We start from the raw sequence: 11,658 nt of genomic DNA, 5'->3' as shown, positions 1-11,658 counted from the left end.
GGGGATTTACCATTTTTTTCAGTCTTTTAATATAAATATATTTCTTTTAAATAACAGAAAATATTTGTTTAAAAAAGTAGATTTTTGCTGATATAAATACAGTAAGACAAAAGTGTAATGTTACTGTCAAAAACTGTAAAAGAGCGAATTACTGTTTGTAATGTATACATTTTTGATGTGGACATTATTTGTCCATTACATGTTTTAACAGTTTTTTAGGGCTAACGTGTAAATGAATCCTTTTCTTAACTCTCATATTGACATAGTTTTCTGTATCCTGGGTACAAAACCAGGATAATAAAACTCCTGAAATTCAAGCTTTTGTTTTTGTGTTCCAACCCAGGTCTTTCTGTGGCCCCCTGTTACAACTGCTATAAAACTATTATGGCGGTTCCCCTGCTTACTATAACATTAAAAATTAAGCAAAACATAACGTTTTACCTGCAACATTCAGAAGATGTTGTGAGAATGTCGTCTCAGATTATGTTTCATGATAATAAAGGAAGCACATTCTCAAACCTACTTTTAAACACATTTTTTTAGGATAATTTCAAAGCTTCATATGACAAAACATCTTTTAAAAACACTCATTTAATGTGATATATTAATAAACATTTTGCCATCAATATTCTGAGGATGTTTTGGTGATGTTGTTGAGCTAACACTTTATAGAACACTCTTTAATAAAATCATTCACACAATGTTACTCAGTGTGACATAATATCAAAGGAAGGACATTGTCAATGCAACTTTTAGAAAATGTTTTAGGAATGTTAGGGCAGGGGTCCTAACTTCACAAATGAAGCTTCCTGTGAAAAATATTACTAGACTGTGGCAGAACTTTCTTAGAATGTTTTAAGAACAAAAACCTTTCAGCCTAGAACATGTATTTTATTGTGAAAATACATATATTGAAAATCAATACAATGTTTAGACCAGCAGTAGCCTTCAATAAACAACTTTAAAGCGTATAGTGAAACCATTACAATGAAATACAGCTTTGCTATTGTAATACTGAATGTGAAATCTTGAAAAGGAAAACTTTATTTTAAAATGTTGACGTTGCTCTGACTTGAACTACAACATAAATGTTCGCCATTACCGACAAATTATTCCAAAAATGGTTTAATTACGGCCACTTCATTTAGAATTGAAGGACCTCAGAAAAAGTTTGAACTTTATTCTAACTTTATTATCACTGATATTTAAATTCCTGACTTAAAAAATAATGTCATCAGTAGCAGTAACAGCAGCAAAGAATTCAAGCTAGCTAGCACTCTAGCAAGCTAACACAGCTAAATGTTATTAGCTTATCATAAAATCTGTTAATTAGCCTTTTAGACTCATATTATATGTGTATATACATGTATATATATTATTGCTGATTAGCTACTGTGCTGCGCGAAATGATAGTGTACACAGTTGATCAAAAATCTAACATTAGCAAGTCAAGTTTTTTTCAAAGTTCCTAAAGTTACACTTTAACATATTACAGACAACATATTTGTATTCAAACTAATAGATAATCCTTATAAAATTCTCATGTAAACAGTGAAACAGTGAACAAAATATATCAAAACCACCCTTACCTCAGACCATTATGCTATTTAAAAATTAGCACTATCATCCAAAAAAATCTGAAATGAAATTTGACATGTAACAAAAGTAAATTAATTAATTTAGGTTTATTTTAGCTTTTTCTGGCCCACAGTGGTGTGTATTTGCACTTTACCTGTAGTGTGCAGCAGAAGTTATATAGTTATGTCCTAAAATGTTGATACTCATGCAAAACTTTGATTTATGGTAATTTTTTGTTTCATTAATATCCTTCCTTGGGCTTTAAATGACAAAAACAAGTGACAACGAAAGTAAGACACTCTGTTAGAGGTGTGAATTTCAGCTATTCCTTTGTTTGACTTGTTTTTATTTTATTGTTTTTTATATTTTCACTAAAAATACAAGTCTAAACATAATCAGACCTTTGAGGAAATACAGCTTGTACACCACTGCAGAGTCCTGCTAATGTCTACCATGCACTATGGCCTTCAGATCAGGTATGAATTGAGGGCAGCTGTGGCAGTAGTTCTCCAGCTAGTTACTGATCAACTGCAGGTCGTGACTGAAACCAAAGAACTTGTGAGCTTGCTGCTACGGTTCATCATCATGGACTAAAAAGTTATAATTAAAGACATGACATTTTCTAAGAATTACTGCAGTGCTTCTCTTATTTAGCTTTGCGCACTGTTGGAGTCATGCAGCATACTTTCAAACGACTTCAAAACCAGTGCAGCAGGAAGCAAAGACACCATGTTTTTGTTCCATGCATTTATCTTCCCTGTCAAAACCTCGTGTCCACAAGCCAGCAGGGATTTGGGCGTATTATCCAACAGCTACCTCAAGCAGGGACAAAGAGCAGACTACAGCTATTGGTAGGATCGTCTAAGACTGAAAGCCAGGACTTTGATCTGTGAAATCTGTAGAATTCTCCTGTAATATCTGATTAAAGCCTTACCTGTACAAAAACAGAACAATTAGAATGAACTATGACCACATATGAAACAAACATTGTCACGGACAGCTGATGCATGTATAAAGTTGGTTGAGTCATTTCACCACTGTTGCTTTAAAATTCACTGATGTTGCTATGGTAACCTGCACTTTGCATCACTGTCCTTAGCCTTGTTTTGGCCTCAAGGTGGACAAATTGAAGGCATTGCACTCATACACAGAGAGACAGGGTACAAAAAGTCCTAAAATGAAGCAAGCAATAACAATGTGAATTGTCTTGATGGCAGATAAAGGACCCGGGGTGGAAAAGTACCAAATGATCTGCCTGACGGGCTTTCGTCATGGAAAATATTTGCCATATCACAGTAGGAACAGCATGGCTGTAAATAATGCAATTAATGATGGCTGAACTACATTTAGCTGCTTCAGTTTCAGGCTTCTGCTAGTGTGCATGCTGCCTCTGGGTCACAATGTCATGACTTATTGAAACGTGAATAGAATGAATCAATCATTAACCTTATTAATACCACCCAGAACTTGGACATCTATTGAGAAAAGGGCCTTTTATCAGGTTTGACTGACAGATGGGGTATAATATTAATAAAACCAGTACCCTTGAATTTATCGCTTTAACCTTGAGTGTCTATAGCCTATAGTAAAGCATGTATATGGTAAGTTTAGAAATGTTTAATTAAGAATGAATATTTGAAATGCTTGTTTGACAGTTTGCCTGATGAGATCAATTGCAGTCACAGTGGGAGGTATAACCCAACAGACTGGGCTGGTACTTTATTACCCTTTAATCGTGGTTTTGTTGTAATTTTCTCTCTAATGTTGATAAAATGGCAAATCAGTTCAGAGTAATATATATATATATATATATATATATATATATATATATATATATATATATATATATATATATATATATATATATATATATATATATATATATATATATATATATATATATATATATATATATATACACACATACAGTGCTGAGAAAACAAGTGTCATGGTGTGGTGGGGGTGTGGGGGGGGGGGGGGGGGGGGTCGGAGAACCCAGACACAGGCACAGAGATCAGGCGTTTATTTATACAAATGAATACTAATAAAATACAAGGGGAAAAACAGGCGCTACCGAAAACACCAACCCTCATACAAAAACAGTCTAAACTGCAAAACCCAATCTAAACCTAAAACAAAAACCTTAAAGAAAAATCAAGATTTACCTACGGGGAAAAACTAAACCAGACCAAATACAAAATATGCCAGACAGCAAAACCCAAACAAAGACTACACTCTACACTGGAACACTAGGAAAATGCAAGCAAAAAACTAAAGTCAGACAGTGTACTCACAAACCCAGGGGACACGGAACTAAAGGGGCAAGGAAGGCAGGCACGGGGAATCCGGAAGCTGGCGGGGGGACAAGACTGGCAGACAGAAGGCTGGAGACAGAAGGGACCGGCGGTTATCCAGGGATGGGGGGAGGCCAGAGTCCAAGCTGGGCTCAGTGGGAAAGCAGAGTCCTGTGGAGATCAGAGTCCATGGAGGCTGAAGCTGTCAAGAGGGAAGCAGAGCTCAATGGGGAAACCAGAATTCATGTATGAACAGAGACTATAGTCCGACAGGGAGTGAATGACAGAGCTGGCTTATATACTGGGAGGTGGAATTGCAAACAGGTGACTGGTGTGAGCTAATTACAGCAGCTGATTCACATTGCTGCAATCAGACTGCAGGCAGGTGGAAGGTTCAGGAAGTAGAGAGACATAGGAGAGAGGGAGACAGGCAGACAGACAGAGAGAGACCAGAGAGAGTGAGAATAGGGAGACATAGATGGCAGACAGGAAAAAAGGAGGCAGAAAGAAGGGAGAAGGACGGAGAAGAACATGGGCAGGAGCAGGGACCATAACAAGAAGTCTTCTATTTTTGCATATTTGTCTCATACAAATGTTCCAGATCATCAAAGTAACATTCATATTTAGTTAATATCACAGAGATAACCCACAAAATGCATTTTTTAAATGATGATTTATTAAAGATTTATTGAAAACCTATATCACCCCTGTGAAAAAGTATTTGCCCCCTTAAACCTAATAGCTGGTTGGGCCACCTTTGGCGGCAACAACTGGAGTGAAAGTCTATGATCAGCCTTTTACATCATTATGGATTAACTTTGACCCACTCTCTGCAGAATAATTTTAATTCAGTCACATTAGATGGTTTTCGAGCACAAACTGCCTGTTAATGTCTTACCACTGCATCTCAATTGGATTGAAGTCTGGACTGTGACTCGGCCACTCGAAAACCTTCACTTTGTTCTCTTTGAGCCACTCAGAGGTGGACTTGCTTGTGTGCTTTGGGTCATTGTCTTGCTGTATAAACCATTTGTTCTTGAGCTTTAGGTCATGAACTGATGGTGGACATTCTCCAGGAGGATTTTCTGATAGAGAGCAGAATTCATGGCTCAAACAATTATGACAAATCATCCTCAAAACCATCACAAGACCACCGCCATGTTTCACTGCTGGTATGATGTTCTTCTTGTGGAATGCAGTATTAGTTTTACACCAGACGTAATATCCTTTGAAAAGCTCCACCTTTCACTCGTCAGTCCACAGAATGTTATTCCAAAAGTCTTGGGGCTCATCCAGATATTTTTGTTGCAACTCTCCCATGAAGCCATTTTCTCCCCGTGTCTTCTTTATTGTGGAATCATCTAGACGGACTTTAACTGAGGCCAGTGAGGTCTGCAGATTTTTTGATGTTCGTCTAGGTTCTTTTGTGACCTCCTGGATTAGACATTGACGCCCTCTTGGAGAAATGTTGGTACCTGGGCCACTCCTAGGAAGGTTCACCACTGGTCCATGTTTTGTGGATAGTGTCTCTCAATCAGGTTTACTGGAGTCCCAGAGACTTAGCAATGGCTTTGTAACTCTCCAGACTGATAAATGCCAGTGACTTTATTTCACATCTGTTCTTGAATCTCTTTAGAACGTGGCATCGTGCAGCTTTTTGAGAGCCTTTAGCTACTTCACAAACTCAGACAGGTTCTATTTAGTGATGTTAGATTCAATAAGCCTGGCAGTAATCAGATGTGAGTGTGGATGGTGAGACTGAAATCAGTTGGCAATTTAATTTGATAATATGGTAAATTAGTAACTTTTTTACATAGGGCTAGATGAGCTGGACAACATTTTCCCTCATCATCATTTAAAAACTGCATTTTATGTTTTCTTGGGTTATCGTTATCTCATATTAAAATTAATTTGATGATCTGAAAGATTTACGTGTGACAAATATGCAAAACAGAAGATTTCTGTAGGGAGGGAAATATTTTTTCACAGCACTGTACATTTGCAAGATATTGTAAATCCAGTGCTGTAATCACTCTTTCTTGCATTAGTTCTTCTGAACAGGAATGCAGTCCAGCCCCATTTTTAGTGTATTTTAAGTCCAAATTATCTTTGTGAAGATCTCTGTGAAACTAGCTGTGGGCAGCTAGAGGCTTCATGGCTGACTGGGTGGCGATTATGTAACAATTTGGGAAAATACCAATTTGTTCAAAAGTATTTACCCAAGCAGAATAAAAACTGAAAGGAGGAAATCTAAGGAGATACTGATTGCAGGATTTTCACCTGTGTGGATCTGAGGGAAAATCAAAATGTCAAAATGTAATTTCAATACAGTAAAAAATAGGGAGTTCTGCACCAGGCCAAGAACAATAAATCAGTCATCCAGGTTGTGGAAGTCATTGGAGCTTCAGAAATAATCAGTTGGACTTCTCTTTTAGGTTTTTCAAGATGTTTTATTTCCACTCATCCAAGAGGCATCCTCCACTGTCCAGAACGGAAGGAGGTGCTTTCATCAGTCCAGTTGCTTTTTCACTGAAGCTACTAGTAATAACGTTGGTAATTTAATGGTGAAGAAAATACAAATTCAGGTGCTCTTTACTAGTGTCACATCTAAAGGTGCCAGTGGCAATTTTAAAGATAATTTCTTAAATTATTTTACAAAATTTAGAGGTAAATATTGTCCAAATTAAGTTTGCATCTCTGAATCTACTGCCTGGTTCCAAGAAACTTTGGCACTTTTCTTACAATCAGTGTAAACCATAGACTTCTGCAGTGCATGATGTAAACACATCCTGTGTGGCTGTAAATATGATGCTAGTAAGCTAGTGGTCAGATTCATGGAAATATTAGATAATTAAGTTCAGACTCTTTTGGCATTACGTTTGCTAATTATCACTTAACATGAAGTAAGCTAAGCTAATCAGAATATCTTGTTTTTTTGGTAATTGGCCATAAATCAAGTATTTGACAAATGAAATTTCAACCTGATTATGGCAGCAAAGGAAAAGTCAAGAAATTACCAAAGTGATCAGAAGGTCTTGAATACGGTACTCATCCAGTGGGGACCATGATTTTTCTTTTCTTTTCTTTTTTTTTTTTTTAAAGAGTGAATGTTTTTTGCAACATAAAGTAATCTAGCTATGGTAACTATGAAAACTGAGCTGACTTTGACATGTCACACTTTTCATTTTGCAGTCCTACACAAATGTATTTTCCATACGTCATTCACATTCATTGTTTATACTATAAGTTTTCAGAGTGCAGTAGAAATAAAAAATAAAATAATCTACAGACATGCTCAGTGTAGCCGTATAAATATGGGCCTGATTCAAGACATAAGATCTGCTGCTCATGTCTGTGATTTGTTCAATAATTCAGGGAGAGTGGGTGAATGGAAGCAACAAAATGGTTCTTCACTGACAATGGAGCTGGCATGAATGAGTCTCACTTGTATAGGTCTGATGACACACACGCACACACACCTTTCATTGATTGTGAGCTGTTATTCGCTACTGAAGAGGAAAACATCTCTCTTGTGTTCTCTCCTCGGCACTCGAGACGTCCTTGAGCTGAGAACAGAACATCAAGTTCCCAGCATCTCTTCATTCAGATGCAGCCAGCAGCTTTACTTTCAGAAACTCTTATTGTACTAAAGTGCCACCTACTGGTCATGTTTGTTTCCTATTTCTTTGGCTCCAAAACCGCCTGCATTAGCGGAAACATCATGATCCAGATCATCTCAGAACATTGCTTACAAGCAAAACAGTTCTCCAAAATAAGTATTTGGATCCAATGGAAGGAACGGATTCTTCCCTCATTAAAGCAAGACAACAAACGGGCACATCGTGAGAATGTAAAAGGTTTCATATTTTGAGATATTTATGGTTGACATTCACTTTTTAATGAAAAACGACATTGCTTCTAGTATCCCAAAATACATATTTTTTCCCTAATCACACACACACACAAAGTAGCTTATTTAACTCAGTTTTCAACAATTAGGCTGAACACTGAGTCTGAACATTGAAGACAGATGAAGTCAATAACATTTATCATGTTGAGCAATGTTCTGCTGGGAAATCTTGCGTCCTGGCTTTCATGTGGACGTTACTTTGACATGTACCACCCACCTAAACATTGTTGCTGACTAAAAAAAAACTGCGAAAACTTTCCAGAAAACGACTTAAAGGTGTTGAACAGTCCTCTAAACTCCTCATCCCAGTCACGTTAAGTATCCACAGGATGCATCAAAGCAACCCCCATCCACCGAGGTCCCAGCCCACAACCCACAGGAACCGAAGAATCTGCCGCCGACATCCTGGTACCAGATATCATCAGGCCCCTTTTCGACCAAGCTGGTTCCAGTGCTAGTTCGGAGCCAGTGCCTGACTTAGCACCAGTTCTTTGTGTTTCCACAAACTAAGCACTGGCTCCAGGCTCCGAAAACTGGTGCTTTTCATGCACCGACTCTTTGCTGGGCCAGAGTTAAGAACCGAGTATGTCACGGGCTGGGGGCGGGGTTACAGTGATCAACGGTGAAAACACAGAACAGCCATTTTTAAACAGCTGGGCGAGTAGAAGCAGTGTTTAGTGTTACTGTTTTGAAAACTGGTAAATATGGACACCAAATCCAAGCAGCGATCGAAATTCAGTCAAAGTTACAGGGAGCCTCTTGGACCAAGCCGGTGTTTGAAAAGATCCAGCGGGAGATGGCTGCAGCCGGTACAAGCAGAGCCTTGACTAACTCCTCAATAAACTTAAAAAGCTCAAAAATGACTATACGGACCACAAACGGGAGCTGGAACGCAGCAGTGGTCGGCCAAAAGAAGAGTCCCCTTTTTGACCTGCTGCCCACAGAAGTCCAGTGTTGGTGCCTTGACAATTCAGGGCTGTTTTGGTGACACGAGGGGAACCTAATACTATATTAGAAGTGTTTTTACTTGTTGACGTGTCTATATGGTGGTTTTTATATAGCTAGGGCTCAGCATTTCGATTTTCATTGACAATTTTTGTCATGTATGGTTGAATTAGTCCAATATTACAACTTGCCCTTGTGCAGTGTGGAGTAGTTTTACAATGTTTGAGCAGGGCTTTGGGTGAGCTAGTGTGCTTGAGCTGCAGCAAATGGGGAGTATATAGAGGTGGGGGCTTATTAGACCTGCACATTGCAAAAGGTATGAAAATTTGAAATATGTTACCTTGATATGCGGAGATTAGTTTTTAGGGTTTTAATCAACGACCGGAGACAGACTTTAGTGTTGTCTCATCAGTGCATGTATTCAGGATGTTGCATTAGATTGCATCTGTGTGTTCTTTGCTCTTCATGATTCTGTCACTGAGCTTCTGCTTCTATGAAATGATGTTTCAGCAGAAAGTGCAAATGTGAAATCCTGGCCGCAGTTGTCTGGGAAGCTTCCCGGCTTTTTACTGGCAGTTCAGACTCTCACCAAAGATGAAAATATTCAGTAAAGATAAACAAAAGGTGAATAAAACTCTCTTATTTCCATCCTTTATTGCTGCTGAGTGGTAGCAACTGTTGCTAGTTACCGTTCTGAATCGTAGTCAGCCTTTTCTGCCATCATCTTCATCCCCATTTTGCTCAAATCCATCCACATCTGTAATTCCTTCTGAGTGTTGATGTCTGTGGGGATCATCTCAGTTGTCTCACGGGGCCCATCAAAACTCTTAGAATAACGTGACAAGGATCTGCGTAGGAGGAAATCATTTCAGCACAGTGTACAAAAGGCCTCTGGTGTTTTTCTAGCTCTACAACTTTGTGTGTATTTACTTGACTTTCTTCACCAGCAGGTCGATGTAGTTCTCCTTCTCCTCCAGAGTCTCCTTCAACCTGTCAGCTTCTGTTTGCTTTTCCACCAGTTCCCTCTGAAGACGATGGTTGGTTTCCTCAAGAGTCTCGCAAAAAGCCTGAACTCCAAACAGCAGCCGATTGATTTAGACAACAGTCTTGACAACTAACAATACTTTTGCGATGAAAGTGACCTCACCCTGCTTTCCTCGAGGCTGTCAAATGGATTCGGAGGGTCAACCAAACACAGAAAGTGTCTCACAACTTCACTGGAGGAACAACGAAATTCATTTAGAAGACAAAATCACACATGAATTAAGTCAGTCTTGGGAAAGTATTGGAAAGACTCACAGCACACACCTTCTGATGACATCTTTGTGTAGCATTAGGTTCTGCAGAAACGTCTGCAGTCCAGTCTGCCTGTCCTCCAGAAACTCCTCGTCATAGTTGTCTTTGAACCAGCGCTTAGGAGGCAGAGTTAGACGGCAGCTGGGAAACAGCTCCTTAAGCTGCGTTGAAGTAACCAACAAAAACAAACAGAAAACAGAATCACTATGGCAACACATCATTGAGTCAAAAGTGTTGTCGGGTCATGAGGCCACAGCTGAACGACAAACCACAGCACTCACAGTGAGATGTAAAAGAACTTGATTAAGTGTCTTAATTAAATCAGATACGTTGCATGTGGTGTGACCCAGCTGTACACCTAAAGCCACTCTTAGAACTCTACATGGAAAAATCTACTGAGATGGATCACAAATGGAAATATTCTGGGGTCACAAGGAAAAACTGCTCTCTGATGCTCACTGAAAGCACAACTGGAGTTAACTGAGTTCACGTCTCATCTGTCATCAGACCCCTCTGGGCTTTCAGCAATATCCCATTTCATAATCTTCTGAAATCCCTTTAAAAAAAGTTTTCCTGTCGAGGTGCATGATGTGTTTTCACCTTGCCACTGAGCCTGCAGAAGTCTGTGTATCGTCTGAAGATCACCCAGCTTTCTCCCGGACTCCCCACCACCAGGATCTTATAAACCTACAAAACACATGATTAAACTGTGGCAAAGGTGCATCTTTATAAACGTGCATCTTCACCAGCGGTTACCACACATTAAGCTGCACTGACCGTCATAGCAAGTTAAATCCCTCTCACACACATGGGACCCTTCCTTTTCATACATCTGTTATTATCACACCTTTACAAATAACTGTAAACACATGCATCTATTATGTTTACGACACACCTTCTGAAATCCCAGCAGATTTCAACCCTCTTCTGTCAACATTTTTGATGAAGTGTAAACCAGGTTACAAATCAATGTCAGAGTCTGTGACTTGACCGTGTTCAAATGTCTAAAAAGTTTCTTTAAAGATGTTCAAAAAATCGCCAAGAGAAGTCCGCACTCGGACTCAGCATGATTTGTCGACAAAAAAATCCAGGAGCAGTTCTTAGCAGTGATAACACCCCAAGAAGAACTGAAGACACTGAGCCGTGCACTGTCTTTTATGCTGTGAGAGTTGGTCATTTCTCCACGCCTCTAGGGCGCATGATAGGAGTGGCAGTTTTGACACCATTCCACTAATCTATTGGTCAGATCATGACGTCAGGTTATCATATTTCACTCCTAGATCTCACTTTACTGAAGACATGCGCTTTAAGTTATCATTAGGTCATCTTTTACAGAGAACATGCAAAGACATGTTCAGATCTTTTGCTCCACATCTTACCCTCATTATTTTGTGATAGATTTCATGCATATTATTCTGATATATGTTAAGATAAGATAAGATAAGATAAAGTTCTTTATTTCTCCCCACTCCAGGGGAAATTTACATTGTTACAGCAGCTTATGTAACAGTAGACATAGTGATAAGAATAAAATAATAATAGAACAATAGTAATAATATTTACAATATATACAAGGGTGACAGATGAGGGTAAAGTGGCTTAACAGAAAAAATAAAAATAAAAATAAAGTTTAAA

At 38.7% G+C, this 11,658-nt stretch overlaps 1 protein-coding gene across 3 annotated transcripts in view; it reads right to left on the bottom strand.

Annotated features, from left to right (window-relative positions):
- Positions 1 to 3,615: 3,615 nt before the first annotated feature.
- Positions 3,616 to 11,658, bottom strand: part of LOC111581466 (sorting nexin-16-like) — a 37,407-nt gene continuing 29,364 nt past the window's right edge. Inside the window, exons 2-7 of one of the 3 annotated variants that reach the window (XM_055014076.1) lie at positions 10,624 to 10,710; positions 10,036 to 10,184; positions 9,875 to 9,944; positions 9,658 to 9,794; positions 9,417 to 9,575; positions 3,616 to 4,074 (exon numbers count right to left, since the gene is read on the bottom strand). In XM_055014076.1, coding sequence (XP_054870051.1) covers positions 4,053 to 4,074; positions 9,417 to 9,575; positions 9,658 to 9,794; positions 9,875 to 9,944; positions 10,036 to 10,184; positions 10,624 to 10,710 — 624 coding nt within the window. In that variant the 3' untranslated portion in view covers positions 3,616 to 4,052. Of the gene's footprint in view, positions 4,075 to 9,364; positions 9,576 to 9,657; positions 9,795 to 9,874; positions 9,945 to 10,035; positions 10,185 to 10,623; positions 10,711 to 11,658 lie in introns of those variants that run through there. The other 2 variants (XM_055014074.1, XM_055014075.1) reach the window with 2 other exon arrangements.

The sequence above is a fragment of the Amphiprion ocellaris genome, chromosome 10, assembly GCF_022539595.1.
Source record: "Amphiprion ocellaris isolate individual 3 ecotype Okinawa chromosome 10, ASM2253959v1, whole genome shotgun sequence".
NCBI lineage: Eukaryota > Metazoa > Chordata > Actinopteri > Pomacentridae > Amphiprion > Amphiprion ocellaris.
The sequence above is the reverse complement of the archived record's forward strand: the minus strand, read 5'-3'. Positions and strand labels throughout refer to the sequence as shown.